This window comes from Delphinapterus leucas, chromosome 12 (genome assembly GCF_059928025.1).
Source record: "Delphinapterus leucas isolate spDelLeu-1000000601 "Yukka" chromosome 12, BTC_Dleu_Yukka2, whole genome shotgun sequence".
Taxonomy (NCBI): Eukaryota; Metazoa; Chordata; class Mammalia; order Artiodactyla; family Monodontidae; genus Delphinapterus; species Delphinapterus leucas.
In genome coordinates, this window is record NC_143140.1 from 28,064,659 (window position 1) to 28,086,032 (window position 21,374).

The 21,374-nt window shown below is 37.8% G+C and overlaps 1 protein-coding gene across 16 annotated transcripts in view; it reads left to right on the plus strand.

The window, feature by feature from the left end:
* Positions 1–21,374, plus strand: part of ORC3 (origin recognition complex subunit 3) — a 77,813-nt gene that overhangs the window by 25,918 nt on the left and 30,521 nt on the right. For all 16 annotated transcript variants that reach the window (XM_089921832.1, XM_089921824.1, XM_089921822.1 and 13 more), the window contains 2 exons: positions 6,688–6,804; positions 7,677–7,756. In XM_089921832.1, coding sequence (XP_089777958.1) covers positions 6,688–6,804; positions 7,677–7,756 — 197 coding nt within the window. The remainder of the gene's footprint in view (positions 1–6,687; positions 6,805–7,676; positions 7,757–21,374) is intronic.

Here is a 21,374-nt window from a genome sequence, read left to right on the forward strand (position 1 = left end):
AAAAAAAATTAAAAGAAACTCCATATGATAATCAGTAATATGGTACTGCACGATACAGGGGGAGATCCTGATCTTGACCTCAGAAGTCTTGGTTTGAACTCTAGCTGCTCCTCGATGTGTACTTGAGGAAATCAGTTACCCTATTTAAGCCTCAATTTCCTTATCTCTGAAATTGGATGATAATTTCTTAGTATGATTTCCTCATAGGAATTAGTGATAATCAAAGCCTGTTCAGCAAGTGAGAGTGAGTTAAAAACAAATAGAACAATAAAACTTATAAATATAAATCATATTGTTACTATTTATTTTTCACTATAATAAAAATTAAGATCAATATAAATATACTGTTTTATATATTCTATAACATACATACTATATATAATACTCTGTTATACAGTCATATAGATTATATAGTTATATAGACTTACCTACTGTTAGAATTGATCATTTTGTACCCATTTTCTACATTCAGATTTCTAAGACATAGACCTCATCGTGTTATTGAGAGAAATTTATACTCTTTATATCAAGATTGTCTCTGCCCTAAAAGTCTAGTTTGCTTTCTACTCTGATAAACTAAATGAGTGATTCTCAGACCTTAGCATACATCAGAATCACTTGGAGGACTTGTTAAAACAGAGATATCTGGGCTCCATCCCCAGAGTTTCTGATTTTGTAGTCTTGTGCTGGGCCCCAGGAATTTGCATTTTAGCAAGGTCCCAGATAATGCTGATGCTGCTGGTCTGGAGACCATTCTTTAAGAACCACTGAATTAGACTGACTCCCTAGAAGGAAGCATTATTTATTGTTTCCCTTACCCTGTTTTCTTAAGTGTAGAACTAAGCTACTAAATTTCAACCTAAACAAATTATTCATCTCAATTATCCTCTGACTGGAATCAAGATGTAAAAAAAACCCCAAAAAGACAAAAAAAACTTCAACTCCCTTAAAATTATGGACCCTTAGTTTCATAGATACTGCTTTGAAATTGTGTACCAGCTTTGTATTTCGTAAACTTAAGGAATGAATTTTTTTAATGTACTTGTAAGTTTAAAAATTTAGCTAACCCAATCATGTACATTTGTAGAAGATTCACTAAGAAGTTCAAACTAAGGTGGGACCTTAGAATCTTTACTCTTTCATCATACAGCTGATGAAAGAGTAATGATTCTGTGCATTTTCTCATTTCTGAGTAGTCTGTCCTTGAACAGTTGTACAGTGCAGCTGGGTACAATGGCCAGAACGTGTACTCTGATAATCAACAATCAAGTTCTTCTAAGTTTAAGCAGAATAAGCTTGCTCAAGCTCCCATTAATTCAAACTTCTGATAACTCAGTAGCTTTCAAAGCCTTCAATAGAAGTTTAACCAAATAATCTTTAAAGTTCCTTTTGGCTCTAGAATGCTAAGATTGTATTTACTTGTTGATTAATAATATTTTTTTCTGACTGCTTAAATCATTTAGATTCCTCATTAAAATTTCATTTTAGTGCATAAGTTTAATTGAAATTAAATTTGGTAAAATATTATGGTAAACAGCTGTAGGTTTTAAGTGAAATAGGAATAGTGACTAGATATATTTTTACCATGCTTTTGCCCCATAGTATTGCTTTAGTAATCAAGCTTTCTTTTTTTTAACTTAAATCCTTAATTTATGAAACTATATTTCATGAGAAATTGAGCTGTCAAAAGTGCCTTAAACAGGACTTTCACATTCACCATAATTACAGAGATACAATTTTTACTCTTGCTTGTGCCTGAAATTTTGTTTCAAGTTAGGTGTTAAGGAGAGCTTTGAAGAAGATTTTGGCGTCATATCACATTTCCGTAACTGTTATCATTATCCTATAATTAAAAAAACCCTAGTTCTTGAAATACTGGAAAGATTTTTTTTTTTTGGCTGTGCCAGGTCTTAGTTGCAGCATGCGGGATCTTTTAGTTGTGGCATGTGGGATCTTTTAGTTGTGGCATGTGGGATCTAGTTCCCTGACCAGGGGTGAACCTGGGTCCCCTGCATTGGGAGCGTGGAGTCTTAACCACTGGACCACCAGGGAAGTCCCTGGAAATATTTTTAATAGTGAAAAATTCTCTTCCTTTCCATGAGCAAATGTTTTGCGTTGGGGAGCGGGGGGGGGGGGGAATATTAACAGCTTTTCCCAATTAGTGGTTTTTATGCATTGTCCCAATACCATATCTAAGATTAGGCCCATTTTAATCTTGTGCTCTCTATACCGACCACATTCTATATTACTAGTAATGAACTGCTATTCATGTTGGTCCTGTCTTGCCAAGAAATTATATTATCCTCAGTATATTTAATGAGTGACTAATTCCAAGTACTTCATCTAAGAAAATCAATTTATGTATTTTTATTCAACTCTTACTTAAAACTATGTGGCATGTTCTCAGCCCTTAAAGGGTTAAACTTCATGGTATGTAGAAAACTTAGATTCAGTCTCTTGCAGGTGACAGTTGAAGTTTTATTATTCTGACTTTTAATGTTTCATGCCACTATGCCTATGTGCCCAACTAGATTTTAACTCCATTGAGAGTGGGAAGTAAGAGAACATCTTAGAGTTGTAATATATTACTATTACAAAGATAATCTGATTCAGCATGCTGATTTTACAAGTGAGGAACTGCAGCCAAGAGAAAGGAAGTGAAATATCTGAAATCACAGAGCAAGTTAGTGGTAGGGCAAGGATTTCTGGTCACCATTTAGCATGCTTATGCGTTTGTTGCAGACCTGCCTTTCACCTTTGCCCATGCCTCTTCTTTCTGTTTCTTTTGGCAGAACCAAAGGGCAGAAGGAAGGGGGAATCTATTAATAATAGATTTATTAATAATAAAAGGAAAAGAGAAGGAAAAAAGAAAACCACTGCAAACAAACTACCAAACGTGATCAAACAAGCTAGGCGTTAGCCTGGTAGTGTGTGAGGAATTGACACTTTAAATCCAAACCCTTCATCACGTGCTTCTGATGTAAATGCCGGGGTAAGAGTATGCAGGACAAAAGCCTGAGACAGATGAGAGGACTGGCACTCAGGCCACTCATGAGCTAGGAGAAAATGGTGGTTTGCTGTTCTCTAGGTAGCTGCCATGTGATCTGGGAAACACTGTCAGCCAAAATTTCTCTCTAATGAGAAAAATAACACTTAGTTCTATCAAGATGATAAATAAGAAAATGCTGTGTTCTTGGACAGCTGATGCGTTTTCATCCAGAAATTCAATGTTTGTCTTACCAGCTTTTCATGATCTGAAAGGAATAAATTGCAGAAATTTAGTCACTTTTACATACTTCCGTGTAATCTTCTTGAGATCACTCTTCACCCCATGCATACCATTCTAGACACGAAAGTGATAAATACTATGGAAATAAGAAGAGAAATAAATGCCGAAACTAAGCATCATGGCACATGTAATTCTACTCAAGTTTTCTTTACCTATATATATATATATTTAAGTTTTACATAGTCATTGGCTTCTCCAAAAAAAAGTAACTAGATCAGTAATGATAGAGGCCTTGTCATGTAAGTAAACAATAATACATGAATGATTTTTGAATGAATGACAGAATTGAAGTGATTGGAGATGGCTGATTTAAAAGGGTGTATTACACGTTGACTGGCAACTGACAGCCTGCTATAAATGTGATTTTTTAGGTCCATAGTGGTTTTTGTTTTTAATCTGAGGCAACATTTACAAATTGAGATATTTTACATCACAAATTCAGACTTTTGTCTTCTTTTGAAAAATTAGTTAAGTCTGGCCCACACCCAGCAAGACAAAAGCGGTTGCTTTTATTTAGGAGAGAGACTGCGTGTTGGCCTCCATTCATTCATGCACTTCCTCATTCAACAAGTATTTTTTGAGTGACTACTGTATGCCAGGTATTAACCTAGTACAGGACTGAACAAAACAGTCAAAACCCCCTGCCTTCGTGGAGCTTATCTGTTACCAAGATGAGTAGATAAAATATCTATGTTAGTGATAATTGCTAAGGTGAAAACAGTGAAAGGAAGGGAATATGGACGGTGTGCATGGGGAGTGGGATTGAAATTTTAAATAAGAGCCTCACCAAGAAGGTGACTTTAATAAAGGGAACTTGTAGAGCTTGCCACGCAAGAATCTGTAGGAAGAGAGTCCCAAGCAGAGCAACAGTAAGTGGAAAAGACCTGAGGTTGGAGCATGTCTGGAACGTTTAAGGAAGAGCAAGGAGGTTGTTTCTGCTCTGTTTTTCTTACAGCACACTGTTCCTGTATCTGTCTCAAAGATCAGTAGAGACCAAGAGGTCTTCATGTTTCAAGAACAGAAGAAAACATATCTCTTTGGGAAATAATAAATATTTCTAGGCAGTGTATCTCTGTTGAAAAGGACCATCCTAAACACAACTATGAAATAAAACAGTGGCACCTATGACTACGGTACAGAAAGGATGCCCGAGGAAAACTTTAATGCTTGGAAAACAGGAGTACTGTTTCAACAGGCTTTGCTTTTGCATGAGCATACTGTGATGCTGCTGTAATGTGTTTATTAAGTGGGAAATTTTCTCATACATTAAAACCAGACTTAAGTTTATGAAAAAGTGTTCCTAAAGTGCATCAGGATTGTTGCCCTGCCTAGATAAAGGCATTTGCAGATAGGTATCTCAGCAAGACAAAGAACTTAGAGAACAGGTTACCTGAAAAAGTTAAATTAGTCATTTGTGATGTTTTCTGCTGCAGCTGATAAGCACACAGATATAAATAACAGTGGAATCTTTCTTATATGGAGATTAGGTTCTAAAGTCAGCACATAAAGCAAAGATTTGGGATGGTCAGAATTATTCTTGAAAATCTCTTAGAAAGATATCACAGATCTTCTCTCAATTAAGTCCCATGTAGCCGGTTTTATTTCCAATGTTGGAACCAGAACTCCATTTCCTCACATGAAATAGTCTGCCATATTATAGGAACAAAACCACACAAAATGTTTTTTAAATGCTAGCATTCCACTCAGCACGGGGATGTGATCCACATTCTGGGAGAAAACATGTTCGTATCCCTCCTCTCACACTTATTCTAGGGCATATAGTTCTTGAGCGTGTGACATTGCCCATACTGTGTCAGGTATTTCTTTTCTCTCCACATACAAGTAAATTCAGTGAAGATGGCATTCATTTCTACTGTATCACCTAGTTATTTGTATTTACAGTTACTCCACAAAGCAAAAGTAATAGGTAGTGCATGAAGCAGCAAGAAGTATGGTTATTATTCAGTAATAGATTCCTTTTTCTCCAGAATATTGCCCCTGTTTAAAAGCTGTTTAATCACACATCAAGGCAAACAGTTAGTGGCTTTATGCAGTCTCTGTCATAGCTTACAGTGAAAATAGAATTAAAGTATACCTTGCCAGTGGTGGTTAAAATACCCTTTGTTATGATAGGAGACCTAGATTTTTGAAATTCCAACTAACTCGGATACTGGTGGGAAAACATTTTGATACTAAAAGCTTTTCTTTCATTTGCCCTATGCTTTCAGGTAATGGTCCATAGATCGCTGACCAAGGAATTGATTTCTGAGTTAGAGTTTAGGAAAATATATCAGATTTGTTGGTTTATATATGTTGGATTTGCTTGAATTTATTGATATCTGAGGTATTATTTTCTGCATGGTTGACCACTGAAAATAATGGGTATCTGCAAGATATTACTGAAAAAAAAGACAGCCCAGTAGTTAAAGCCCTTTATTTGACTTCTCATTGGAGAAAAAAATTTGAAGACCATGCCACAGATCATAATCCTCTTAAGAAAATGTTACAGAAATAAGCAGTGATAAAAGTATTTGAGGCCTGAAAAATGCTTGATAGGACGTAGTGTTTTAAAATCATTTCTAAACCATTTCAGAAGGTTCTAGAAAACATAATCACTTCCAACCACCCCCCGCCCCCAAGAAAAACCTTTTGAAACTGATTTGTGAGCTCAGTCATCCCATAGGTTTCTTAAGACACTATCTCCCATATCATACTTGTTGGATTCTAAATTATAAAGCTTGTTGGCTTCACATTGCTCTTTTTCACTTTTTTTTCCCCTTAGTTGGTAAAGTGACTAAACCAGTATTGGAGATTCCCAGCAAAAAGCAGGGGTTTACACCTGCAGTATTTCTTCTACAGTCTCTCCTTCTTCCCTTTCAAACACAACTTTACCAGGACTTTAAGAAAAGCATACATACATCTTAAGTGGAACCTCAGCAACCGTTAATTACATTGGTAGTGGGCGCTCTGGTGATCTCCTCACCCTTCTGATGCCAGTGAGGTAGAGGGTGATGGGCATACCTTGCTGTGGTACACACCAGGTGACTAGCATGGGCAGGCATCCCACGGGCGCTCTTTTGCACACTTGTATTTTGGGGGCCAAGTTATTGTGGCAGTGCTGTAGGTAGGAGGAAATTAAATTACAATATTAATTTTGGTGTGTGTGAAATATCGCCAGACTTGACACTAAATACAAAATATCCAGCCTTTATCCTAGATTTTGTGTGCATTAAAAATTCTCAGGATTAAGGTTAATTTGCAATTCTGAATCTTCTCTCATCAGTTTTCTGGAAATTTTATATATATATATACCCATGAATTAGATTTTAGTATTTTATTCTTTTAATTGCTGGCTTTCATATTTGTAATGTATTCTATGATGTTTTTTGTTTTTTTAGGAGGAAACACAGTCATTACTAGAAAACCTGCATGTTTACCATACAAATTACTTCCTGGTTTTGAGATGTCTTCATCAGTTCACCTCTTCTCTTCCCAAGTACCCACTGGGTCGACAGGTAACCAGAACTTACTCATTTGGAATCTACAAAGTAGGAATATTCGTGGTTTTTTGCTTTGAGTTTGGTAGCATTCAGGCGTCAGAATTTGAAATGGATCCAAATCTTGCAGTGAGTACGCAATCTAAATCCATTCCAGCTGTATACTTTACTCGTTACTGAAACAGTATTTTTTGTCTGATGGCCACAACTAGAAACAGCCACATGAATCCAAGTGGTGTTGCTTTCTCTCCAATGTACATGTGCTAAGGCATTTAAACTTGTTTTCTTTAACATTTCTTTGTCACTTATACTGAGAGAGCTGATCCTCCACTTTAGTGAAATGGAAAAAGGAATCTGTTTGAGACCATTTAATGGTTAACCTTGCATTACACCCAGAGCTAAAGGGAGGCAGTTTAAGAATTTGCTCCTTGCAAAATTATGCTCTGCTGGCCTTTGTGTCATAGCATAAACCTGTGAACCACCTGTCAAGTGAATGCAATGGAAGAATTCTGTATTCCTAAATCTTTGCATCCTTAACTCAAAAGGTTTAGAGAACAAATATAAATATGTAAGAATGACTTGTTTATAAGACATTTTCTGCCATTAAACCTTTTTAGTAATCACATCATCATTTTAATAATTTTCTTATTGCAAAGTGACCGGTGATATCAGCCAATCCCAATATGGTCTCATTTTGCTTTCATGTGAACGGTGTTTTATGTAAATGCCTGATCCATGTGATATATGCCAAGTCTGTTGTCATCTACAGAAAGTGGCTGTTTTTAATGACATTATTTTTTTTGACTTGACCATTTATGATTTTTCCAAACGTAGTGTGCAAACTTAGGAGATCACTTTTGATTCCTCACAAGTGTGCTGTTCACTTCCAGATCAGAGAGCTGTACTGCACGTGTTTAGAAAAGAACATACGGGATTCAGAGGAGTATGCATCGGCTTTGCAGCTGCTGAGGTAGTTTGTTTTTTTCCTTTTTTGTCTGCTCTAAGCCTGCCAATAAGTAACACCTGCCTCCAGAACTCTGCCTGCCAGGGAGTTTCATAAGTAGCCATGTTGTAGCTAATATTTATACATGTCTTGAATTTATGTTTGTAGCTTATAGTGTTTTTAATGTAGCAACCATCCATTTCTTTGCTGGTTTTACCTTGTTTTTGAACTTTTTATTTTTTAAGTAAAATGAGTGTTTATTTAGAGAAATATTGACACTACACAGGGAGAACTTAGGTATGGATCATTTCCATCCGGCCAGCTTGCTGTCATGGTAGGGAAGGTGGTCATGGAAAGCAAGCTCACATGGCCCTGACCTGGTTGGGCAGAGGAGCAGCATCACTGGGTGAAATGCATCCTGTGAAGGAGGCCACGGCTGATGCCTTCTCCCACCTGAGCTGGCTCTATCCACATTAATTTAATATTGGCTAAGTCATAAATTATTTGTCTAATATTATATGAATAAATAAGATATCTTGGTGTTATCAGATATCAAAGATCACTTACTATCCCTGACAAATTTACCTTTTAAAGTTATAATTATTTGTTTTCCTTGGCTTTACTTCTTATATGTATGGTGACTTCTTAGTCTTTCATAAAAATAATGACCATGTGGATAGTGAGAAAAGGGAAATCAAGTGGAGTTAAGTTTCTGAACACAGTCTTATAATTTTCTTCAGTGGATATAAATGCTTATATGAAAATATCATAAAGAAGTCTGAGAACTGAATATTTATTAAGTCTTGGCTTCCCCTGGGCCCACAAGAAAAGAACAGATGGGCGCAGTAGGAGGAAAATTCACATTAAAAGCACTTTAAGTCCGGAGACTTAATAATACAAATGTTAGTAATCTAGCAGGTGCAGCTTAAGATAGGAAACGAATTTTATGCTATCTGGAAAAATAACTCCTCATGGAAACTAGATTGCCACTGAAAAGCTATGTTTTATTTCATTTTTTTAAATGCCAGTAACAGATTTCTATGTATTTATATACTTCAACTGGAATGTTTTTGAGACTTCTTTTGTTTTCTATTCAAGTCAACATACTTATCTCAAACACCCAGTTGATTCTTGCTGGGTTTCCTCTTTAACCTTCATGATTAGTAATTGCCTTCCTTTTCCAGTTGGGTATTTCCAAATTTGCAGATTTCTTTGTCAGGGAGGGACTTGTTCTTCTCCTTCTGCATCTCCCTGGCACTGGCAATCTTGGGGTTCAAGTCAGGAATCAAGAATGCCAGTTCCAAATTAGGGTAAGGAAATGTGAGCAATAATAGTAATGGTATGCACTATTGAACAGTAGTAACCAAGGTTTATGAAGGCTTGCTGTGTGCCACGCTGTGTTGGGCACTTTCAGTACATTTTCCTGAGTAGTACTGAGTCTAATACTCAGTGCACATTTGTGGCAGACACTGTTAGCCACACTTTACAGCTGAGGAACCTGAAGCATAGACAGGGTTTAAGTGATTTGCCTGAGATCTCATAGTTGTTGATGGAACCAGGATTCTAATCCAGGTCTGACTTCAAAGCTGTTATACTTTCCACTGTTCTTTGCTAAGCTCTAAAATAGGGCTGTGGGGATCTGAGTAAAGCAGAAGCAATGAACAGAAAGCAAAGTTTCAGTCATTTTGCTAAGCTGAGGTCAGAAACATAGGAATATTAAAAACACTAAGGATCAAAAATACAATAGCTGCTACAGCAAGGGCAGGCAAGAGTCTGGGAACTACGAGAGAGAAAGGAATCTGGCAACCTCCAAACTGGAATTCTTCTTTTCCCCTTTGTACAGATTAGATGTGGAGAAAAAGTCAGGGACACTCATCAGTTTAGGCATTCTAAGTAGGAAATATCTGAATTTAGGAAACCAGACATTCTTGTCTTCTGTCGTCAAATAATTGAAGTCATAAGAGAAAATAAGGTTAAAATGATCACTGAATGTTACTTTGGAAAGAAAAACTAAGGTACTGTTAGAAACATAGTCTAGTAACATTTCCAATTTGAAATTTTTGTTAAGAAGTACTTTAATGGCAATATTTCTCTTGAAAAATCCATTTTATCTGGAAACTGACATGTTTAAATAACCATAGATCTACTTGTTGAAATATTTTTTGACCATTAAAAAGTACTTAATTCCTAACATTTGTGTGGAACCACAAAAGACCCTGAAGAACCAAAACAGTTTTGAGGAAGAACACAGGTGGAGGCATCATGCTTCCTGATTTCAGACTACATTACAGAGCTATAGTAATCAAAACAGTATGATATTGGCATGAAAGCAGACACATAGATGAATGGAGCAGAATAGAGAACCCAGAAGTAAACCCATGTTTACATGGGCAATTAATTTATGACAGAGGAGCCAAGAATATACGATGGGGAAAGGACAGTCTTCAATAAATGGTGTTGGGAAAACTGGACCACTATATTCCACCATACATAAAAATCAACTCAAAATGGATTAAAGACTTGAACATAGAGTTGAAATCATAAAATTAGAAGAAAACATAAGTGGTAAGGTGCTTGACATTGGTCTCGGCAGTGTTTTTTTGGCTTTGACACCAAAAGCAAAGGCAAAAAAGCAAAAGTAAACAAGTGGGACTACATCAAACTAAAAAGCTTCTGCACAGTTAAAGAAACCATCAACAAAATGAAAAGGCATCCTACAGAATGGGAGAAAATATTTGCAAATCATATATCTGATGAGGGGTTAATATCTAAATTATATAGAGAACTCACACAACACAACAGAAAAAAAAATCTGATGAAAAAATGAGCAGAGGATATGAATAGACATTTCTCCGAAGAGGACATACAGATGGCCAACAGGTACATGAAAAGGTGCTAAACATCATTAATCATCAAGGAAATGCAAATCAAAACCACAATAAGATATTGCCTGTCAGAATGGCTATCATCAAAAAGACAAGAAATAACAAGTGTTGGACTTCCCTGGTGGCGCAGTAGTTAAGAATCTGCCTGCCAATGCAGGGGACACGGGTTCAAGCCCTGGTCCGGGAAGATCCCACATGCCGCGGAGCAACTAAGCCCGTGCGCCATAGCTACTGAGCCTGCGCTCTAGGGTGTGCGAGCCACAGCTACTGAGGCCACGTGCCGCAACTACTGAAGCCCGCACACCTAGAGCCCAAGCTCTGAAATGAGAAGCTATTGCAGTGAGAAGCCCGTGCACCACAACGAAGAGAAGCCCCCGCTCGCCACAACTAGAGAAAGCCAGTGCGCAGCAACGAAGACCCAACAACAGAGACCCAACGCAGCCAAAAATAAATAGATAATTTTTTTTAAAACAAACAGAAAAACAAGTGTTGATGAGGGTGTGGAGAAAAGGGAACCCTTGTACCCAGTTGTTCAGAATGTAAATTGGTGCAGCCACCATGGAAGACAGTGTGGAGGTTCCTCAAAAAATTAAAAATAGAGCTACTTTATGACCCAGCAATCCCACTTCTGGGTATTTATCAGAAGGAAACAAAAGCACTAACTGAAAAGGATATCTGTACCCCTATGTTTATTACAACATTGTTTACAATAGCCAAGACATGGAAGCAACCTAAGTGTCCATCAATGGATGAGTGGATAAGGAAGATTGTGTGTGTGTGTGTGTGTGTGTGTGTGTATTATTCAGAAATAAAAAGAAGGAAATCCTGCCATAACACTGAACTCATAGATACAGAGGACAGATTGGTGGTTGCCAGAGGTGGGGGGGTGGGCAAAATTGGTGGTGGTCAAAAGGTACAGACTTCCAGTTGTAAAATAAAGAAACCCTGGGAATGTAATGTACAGCAGGGTGACTGTAGTCAATAATATTGTATCGTGTATTTGAGAGTTGCTAAGAGAGTAGATCTTAAAAGTTCTCATCAAAAGAAACAAAAATTGTAACTACATGAGTTGACAGATGTTAACTAGACTTATTGTGGTGATCATTTCACAAAATATACATATATTGTATTGTATACCAGTAACTAATGTGTTATATGTCAGTTATATCTCAATTAAAAATATTTACAAGGAACTTGTAATAATGTTGAAAAATGTCAAGTATTCATGAGTGGAAAAAGACCTATAGAATTTTATATCACAGTTATTTTTTTTTTTTTTATATCACAGTTATTTAAAAATGTAGGCAGCAGACACTGATGTGTGGAGAGCATGCATTTTTCTTTTTTTTAACTTTTTTCTTTTTTGGCTGCGTCAGGTCTTCATTGTGGCACGTGGGGATCTTTGTTGCGGCACACGGGCTCTTTCTGTTGCGGCGCGTGGGCTTCTCGCTAGCTGTGGTGTGTGGGCTTTCTCTCTCTAGTTGTGCACGAGTTCCAGGGTACTTGGGCTCTGTAGTTGTGGCGTGTGGGTTCCAGAGCGTGTGGGCTTTGTAGTTTGCCTCACGCAGGCTCTCTAGTTGAGACACGTGGGCTCAGTAGTTGTGGCGCGTGGGCTCAGTTGCACCATGGCATGAGAGCATGCATTTATAATATGTCATAATCTGACATGAGTACAAGGGTCCTGCATGTCTTCCATAACCTTTGCTCTCTCAGTCAACTCTTGGAGCATGAAGACCACATTCTTTTATACGATATGAGTTGGTTAATTTTCACTCAACTGCGTGTCATTATATAAGGGTATATTTAAGTTAAAACACCATTTGGGGACAGAACGTGGTAAAAATTACACTAACTGAGCATTGAGCTGGGAGAGTGGCTTTTCCTTGTCAGGCATGAAAAACATTAAGAGGAAACATTGATCTGTTTTCTATTGGAGAAAATTTCTAGACAGCCACCTAAAAATCCAACACTAGACAGAGAATTTTTAAAATTTGAAAAACCGTGCTTCAGTAATAAGGTTTTATGGGTTGACAGAAATCATAAAGTCCTCAACTTATAGGCCCATGAGAGCTCAGCTGGACTGGAGCACACTACCCTTTACCAGCAGTACCAGTGGAGCACCACAGCAATGATTCTTAGATTGGGGGTAATGAAAAGTGTGCCCCTCTTCTTAGGAGAATTTACTGTGCCCCCGACCCTGTCAACTGAAAATCCCTCATCTAGAGTTATCCCATTGTTTTTCCCCAATAAGGAAACCAAAGTCAGAACCGTTGAGTGACTTTTCTGCAGTTGGCAGAGCTGGAATATAAGTCCGAATCTTCAAACAAAGTTCAGTCAGTTTTTCAGCCCTATTCCAATTATTCGAGAGGTAGTATAAAAAGAAATTTATATGGGTTTGTGGCCAGTAGTCCATGATGAGAGCATACCCAAAATTTTATTTTATTATTTTTATTTATTTTTGTTTTGTTTTGTTTTGTTTTTGCGGTATGCGGGCCTCTCACTGTTGTGGCCTCTCCCGTTGTGGAGCACAGGCTCCGGACGCGCAGGCTCAGCGGCCATGGCTCACGGGCCCCCACTGTGCCACCAGGGAAGCCCCCCAAATTTTAAAATGAGCCAGCAGAGCAAGCTTCTGTGGCCTCAGACCCCCTCCCATCTTGACACTCTTCATCTTGGCACAGTGTGCAGGCATGCATATGAAAGGAGCCACAGTGTCTAGTCTGCTTATCCCAAGAGCAACCTTATGAGCTTGCCATAGAAATACATTTGTAAATTGAAGTTGAGTGATAGCTGAGGGAATTTACTTTAGGCTGAAAGAGATTATTCTAATTCCTGAATAAGGCTTTTGAGTTAAACAGTAATATATTAGCAGGTCAGCTCAGCTTTCATTGAGTTAAAAAAACATGACTCAAGTAATAATATTAACATTTGATCACTTTAGCTTAGTTCAAAGAGGCTAGAGATTTAGAGTCTAAATAATGCATTGTTTCCTGACTTTGCAGATCAAATTTTGGTGATATTTAAAGATCTTGTTATGAAAAATGACACAGCTCCACAGTATATGAGGTGCTTCCTAAATAGCAATAATCTAACTTTTGATGATCAAGATTTATCCATGCGGAAGCTATGTGAGGCTGCACCACTAAAATATGATTTCTTTTAGAACAGGGATTGCTAATCCTGAATTTGCATCATATCAGGCCCTCCACAATTTTCTGTGTGCTGGTGGTAAAATCAAACAGCTGAATTGTTGAAGCTCATTTTAAAGCAGAAGATGCTGAGTGGCACTGTTTTTGGAGTAATGGTTTTCAGGCTTTAGTGTACATAAGAATCAGTCGAGGTATTAAATGTATAGATTTCTACCCTCCCCACAAAGATTCTGATCTGACTGCTGGGCGCTTGGGTGTGGTGGTCAGCAGGAATCTGCATTTAAGAAGCACTTCACCACATTTGGACAGGTGGTCTAGGGACCACACTTTGAGAAACGCTGTTCTAGAAAATAAAGGGGAATAAAAAAGGGGTACAAAATTGAGGGGAAAAAATGAAGCCATCAAAGAAAAAGAAGCTGGATGGCTTCAGGCAGTTGATCTCAAATTAGTTCCAAAACTAGACTAAGGTATTCCACTGCTAATAGTGAACAATGGTTTTTATCTCAATAAACAGAAACAAGATCTGCATTTGTATTTTGTTTTTCTTTATTAAAAATTTAGTGTGTACTGCCACTTTTTTGCTAGTAAAATGAACAGGTAGCTAAGAAATATTAATTTAAAAAAATCAGAAATTGCTGATCAAACTGAGTTTGACAACTTTATTTCTTCTGAACTCAGGATTGTACTTTTGTAGTACATCAATAAAATAGGTATATATTTTATGTTTCTAAAGTTGTCTCTAACCATATGATAGAGTTAACTTGATTCATTTTGACATACTAAAAAGAGCATGGTGTTCCACAAAGGGCCCCGTGACTTTCAGGTGCTCCCCTGCATGAGCCAATTTGAAAATAGAGAAATTATTCTTCACATTAGGTCATGAAATTCTTTTTCAGTGCATGGCCATTGCCTTGTTCATCCATTTAAAAAAATGTTTTTTTAATACTTGATACGTGGAGTCACTGACTGATGACAAAGATGACACAGTGTGGGGTCCTTACCCACACTGAATTTTGGCCAAGTGGGAGATTAAGGTGGATAAGTAGACAGGCAGGTAGAATACAGAGTAATAAGTGCTGTGCTGGGTGAGGTCTAGGGCACTAAGGAACAATAGACTGGACAGTTAACCTCTGTTTGGGAGGTCGAACAGTTTCTTGGAGGAAGTGGCGTCTGATATGAAATATCAAGGTTAAAAGGAATTATGCATATTTTTGGTTTCTATTTCACTTGTTAGGATCATATGTGATTACTTTGTTGTGTTGTCTTGGAAGAAGACAATCTCTGTGAATGTTTCTTTTGTAAGCCTTTTTGTTTTGGTTTCTTCTAGTCTTTGTTGATATATTTGCAGGTTTGAGTGTTTGAATATTTTTTGAAGCTGTTTTATACTGGTAGTATCTGTTTAGAACTTGAGAACTTATTATTCGGAAGATCTTTGCATTAGCCATGGATTGGCCAGTTTCTCCTTCTAGCCTGTTCTCAATCAGATGTTTATATAATCAGTACTTAACCAGAAGTTGTTGCCTTTCTGCATGATGAAGCAGAACACTCATTGCCCTGCAGGATGATTGCTTTTAAATGGTTGCTAAATGATTCTCTTTCTGTCTTAGTTAAGGAAACTTTTTTTAAAAATAACAACCTATAAAGCTTTCAACACATGAAGTATCACAGTCTGTTTTGAACCATTTACACAAAAGTGATATAATCACTTAATCAAGTTGGTTAAAGATAATAGCTTTTTCAGCATTAATGAAACGTGTCTTAGATGTGTTTGTTTTTCCTTTCTCTTTAAAGTAGTCCAGCATGCTGGCTTTCAAACTTTTAGACTTTGGTACAGTTTTTCTCTGTATCTGCAGGTTCCACATCCATGGATTCAACCAACCACAGATTGAAAATATTAAAAAAAAAAATATTCCAAGAAGTTCTAAAAAGCAGAAAAAAAAGCATGTGAATTTGCTACGCACTGGCAACTATTTACATAGTATTTATATTGTATTTGCAATTATGTGCATAGCATTTACACTGTATTAGATATTATAAGTAATCTAGAGATGATTTAAAGTATCTGGGAGGATATGCGTAGGTTATGTGCAAATATTATGCCATTTAATGTAAGGGACTTGAGCATCCTCGGATATTTGTATCTTCAGGGGTCCTGGAACCGATCCCACATAGATACCGCGGGACAACTGTATTTACTTTTCAATTTTATTCTATTTCTTTTAAAGTAAATGCTAGATGGAATCCACCAAAATTTGAAAGCATTGTCACACTATCTCCAGTTTCTCTCCTCTCTTCTCTCTTTAGCTGATTTGGTTTTTCCACTCTAGCAATATACTTTGATCAAGGTCACCGGCAACGCTCATGTTGCTAAATGTTTTTAATGATCAGTTCTGTCTTCATTTGCATTAACCTGTTATCAGCATCTAACACAGTTCATCACTGTTTCCTTAATGACTTCTAGGGCCTAGATTCTCTTGGTTTTCCTCTTACCTCAGTGCATGTTCTTCCCCCTCAGTCTTCTTTGGTAATTTCTCTTCTCCCTGACATCCTAACATTACAGTGCCCCAGGGCTTAATCAAGAGCCCACACTTTTCTCCTGAGTGCCAGACTCTTATGTCCATCTACCTGTTGACACCTCCACTTGGATATCTGATATACAGCTCATAGTTAACATGTTCAAAATTGAATGCCTGATCTTCCCCTGAAACCTAGAATCTTCCTGTAGTCTCCCTATCCTTCCAATTGTTCAAAGCCAAAAACTTGGGTACTGCCTTCAAAATATTTCAAGAACCAAACCTCTTCTTGCCACCTTCCCTCACTGGTACCACCATTGTCCAAGGCACCGTCACCTCTCATCTGGATTATTGCCATCACCTCCTAACTGGCTTCCTTGCTTCCACATATGCTCCCTTACAGGTTTTTCTCAAAATAGCGGTCAAAATAATCCTATTAAAATATGTCAGATAATGTCACTCCTTTGCTCAAAACTCCCGTTTTCACTCAGGGTAAAACCACCATCTATACAATGACCATACATGATCTAGCCCTTCATTCCCTCTCTCTGATTTCATTTCCTACCACTCAGTCTCGACTTCCACTTGTGTAACCTCAGCCTCCTTGTTTTTTTGCACAGGCCAGACATATACCCACCGTAGGGCCTTTGCATGCATTGTTTTCTCTCAGGAAAAGTTTTTCTCCTAGGTTCTTGTATGACTCTCTTACCTCCTTCACATGTTTGATCAAATGTCATCTCAGTGAGGCCTAATAACTATTTTAAAATTGAAACCTACCTGCCCTCAAACCCTCCCCCCCCAACTCTGCTCAATATTTTTCCATAATACCAATTTTTAACATATATAGTAATATGAGATAGTGTTTGTTATCTCTGCACCACCCCCCAGCCCAGCTAGAATGTCAGTTTCATGAGGACAGGGTTTCTTTGTTTTGTTTTGTTTTTTCCCCCGGTACGCGGGCCTCTCACTGTCGTGGCCTCTCCTGTTGCGAAGCACAGGCTCAGCAGCCATGGCTCAGCGGCCATGGCTCACGGGCCCAAGCCGCTCCGCGGCACGACCGGGGCACGAACCTGTGTCCCCTGCATCGGCAGGCGGACTCTCAACCACTGCGCCACCAGGGAAGCCCAGGACAGGGTTTTTTGATTCACTGAGGTGTATATTAAATGCCCAGAACCATGCCTGGTATTAGTAAGTATTCAGTAAATGTTTATTGAATGACTGAATGAATGAATGAATGGTTTCTTGACTAAAAATGGTTGAAACCCATTTTGAAAACCCAGTTTGAAAAATGCTGGTCTGGTGGCTAGACTCAATCCTAATTTTCTTCTTTTTTTTGGCTGCATTTGGTCTTCGTTGCTACGCATGGGCTTTCTCTAGTTGCGGCGAGCAGGGGCTACTCTTCTTTGCGGTGTGCGGGCTTCTCATTGCGGTGGCTTCTCTTGTTGGGGAGCACGGGCTCTAGGTGTGCAGGCTCCACCAGTTGTGGCACATGGGCTCAGTAGTTGTGGCTCGTGGTCTCTAGCGTGCAGGCTCAGTAGTTGTGGCACACGGGCTTTTTTGCTCCGTGGCACGTGTGATCTTCCCGGACCAGGGCTCGAACCCGTGTCCCCTGCATTGGCAGGCAGATTCTTAACCACTGTGCCACCAGGAAAGTCCTTCAATCCTTAATTTTCTATTTGGGGTGCTATATGTAACAAACTTTGGGGGGATAAAATTAATTTTTATTTTTTAGTCATTTATAGTTAATTTTGTTCAGTTAGGTGTGGTTTGTCCAAAGTGCTTGCTGGAGTCACTCTAACAGTAATCTAAATGAAAACATAACAGTACTTTTCTGACATTACTCCTTGTGTTATATAACTTTGAAAGCCAGTCATCCACTGTTGGCAGTTTGTACTTTCAGATTTTTTTTGCAGGCACAAACATATATTAAATCATACTATACAGTGTTCCACAATTTGCATTTTTTTTGTTTTTTGGATTTGTCTGATTGGTTTTTGTCATGGTAGTTATTTGTTTTGCTCCTAATATTCTACCGGACATTGTGTCTTGAGATGCACTATAAGATCATCGGTAAGAGCACGGATGCCCAGCCAGACTGGGTTCAAATCCCAGCTTTGCCAACCAGACTCTGGGCAAGTTACTTGAGTCTTCTGTGCCTCTGTTTTCTCACCTCTTAACATGGGAATAATAATAGTATCTCATCATACAGTGTTGTGGAGATAAAATGATGCCTGGCATACATACCTGTGCGTAGAAATATTAGCTGTCATCACTTGTATTACTTCATTATTTATCCCCACTATGTAGTATCCCTTGTTTTGAAAGTGTAACACTTTAATTAGTCCCTTGTTTGATATATGTTTAGGTTGTTTCTAATTCTCTATTGTTACAAACAGTAATCACTGAGGGTGAGTTTGTGTTTGCATGTTAGTATATTTATTTCCACAAAATAAGTACATAGACTTTCTGAGTCTAAAATATAAACACTGTTGTACACTTGCACCAACAATGTATCAGTATTTATTTCCCTGTACTCTTGCTGATGCTGGATGTTACCAGACTTAAATAGTTTTCTTTTTTTCTTCTAGTAGTTCATGATCGATGGACTGGTTCTTTCCCCTCCCCAACATTTTTATTCTTTCTGAAATATATTGGGGTAATGATCTGTTTTTTTCAAACTAGTTATTTCCAGTACTCCCCATCTCTTCCCCACTGATTTGAAGTGGTACCTTTGTGTCATGTACCAAATTCTCATATATACCTTGATCTCTTTCTAGACTCTTATTTCCTTCTATCGTCCTGTCTATTCCTATACAAAGTACCATCTGATTTTAATCACTGTAGCGTATACCTTTTGATATATTAATAGCCCCACTCACTACATACACTCAAGTATACACACTTTGTTCCTGTTTTAGGAACAGTTATTTTTCCAGATTAATTTCAGAGTGATTTTTTTTTGGCTTTTAAAAAATGCCCACTGGAATTTTGTTTCAAAAAGTATTAAATTTTGGATTAATTTGGAGTGAATTTATATCTTTACAGTATTGAGAGTTAGAACTTAAAATGCCTATTCAGGGCTTTCATTTTTTTGCTATGTCTTACACATTTGTCATAATATTCTATAGTTTTTGTTTGTTTGTTTGTTTGTTTTTGCGGTACGCGGGCCTCTCACTGTTGTGGCCTCTCCCGTTGCGGAGCACAGGCTCCGGACGCGCAGGCTTAGCAGCCATGGCTTACAGGCCCAGCCGCTCCGAGGCATGTGGGATCTTCCCGGACCGGGGCACGAACCCGTGTCCCCTGCATCGGCAGTGCATCGGCAGGCGGACTCTCAACCGCTGCGCCACCAGGGAAGCCCTATTCTATAGTTTTTGTTGCCATTTTGAACATGCTCTTTTTTCCATAGTTTAATGTTAAGACATTGATTACATGTAAATGTAAGGTATTGACGTGTGTGTACATATACACACACATATGTATTTGCCTTATATGCACCCACCCTTTTTACACTCTTTAATACTTCTGTAGCTTTCTTAGACTTTCTAACCTTACTGTTGTATCCTGTGCAAATAATAAATTTCATCTTCCTTTCTGATGTTTGTACCACTTGCTTCATTTTTATTGTTGTAGAATAGATTCTAGAATGATGCTGAATAATAGTGATGATAGCAGGCATCTTTGTTTGTTCTTTGTGTAAATATATATAATTTAATTGAAAAATTTCAATTAATGACTTTATTGGGTTCACATTATTTGCTCTAATCAACCTTACTTCAAGTCTTGTTTTATATTAAACCTGAGAGTACTTGGGAACATATAAGGTCTTTTGTTACTTTGGAAACAATAAGAACATAGTCTTTGGCTAAGAATAAAAAGAGTAATAACTGTCTGAATCCCTGGAAGTTTATACCTGAGATGAAAGAGCTACCCCTTCCAATCAAATGCCACGTTAAAAATTATGACTGGTAAAGTTAGATTTCAAAATTATGTGACATAATGCCATTTTTTATTGCATCCTGAAAATGAATAATAGGCTGGGCTTTGCCCTCCTCAATATTCAGTTCTGTAAGCTGCAAAGAGTTGTGAGGTGTGGCTGCCTGTGGCCTGGGGAGCTAGCCCTCAGGGTGCTTGCTCTTGCAGGTTAGACCTCCTCGAGCGTTTCCTCAGCCTCTGCCCTTACAACAAGCCAGTGCCCGGGATTCCTTGGAGCCTGGAAATGCTGATCTAGTCTGAGTAGGGCTTAAGTTCGCGTATGACAGATTGTTCAACCGTATCTGACTTCGAGTTAACGCTCTTCTCTTAATAGTTTGACTACATCTGGGCAATAGAAAGCCAGAAATTTAAAATAATCTCAAATGTAATCAAGAATTAAATGTGTTGGCTTTGTTGTCTTTGACATGTTTGTTAGCTGCCCTTCATTCACAGATAAAGATTACACTTTGGATAATTATTTCATTGTTGTAGAAAGAGGAAGAGAAGATTTTATATTCTTAAAACTAGGGAAAAGTTTACGTTTTTGTCCACCCCTGCCAGTTTCTGTATTTATTGGTTGTGTGACTGTTTTGTTCGTTTGCTTTTGTTCTGGGTCTTTTTTTTTGTTTTTTGTTTGGGTTTAAATTTTAGTTGAAGTAACCAGCTTAATTTTGAGGTAATCATAGTCTACTTAGCTTCATTTTTTTCTCTAACTTAGTAATAATAGTATTTTCCCCAAATTTTTTACTATGAAAAACGTCAAACATAAGATAGTTTTCTTACAGAATGACCCATATTCTGGGTTTGGTCGATTGTTTTCTTTCATGATTAATGTAAGAACTTTTAATCATTGTACTTTCATCTGTTACTGAATATGATCTTAGGGGAGAGATCCTATAAGTAATGACCCTGAAAACAGGATCTTAATTTTAGAATATCTGTGTTCATTTTCCATGTCTAACAAAGATTTCCTCTGTGGCCTTGAAGGAATTACAGAATCATTCTACCTATGCTATATAGAGCAAGCAGAATTGCCTACTAGTTTTAAAGTTCAGTGGATTTACTGATTGGTGTTAACAAAGCCCATAGAAGATATAAAGCCTAGCTAAAATAATAAAGAAATCACTGA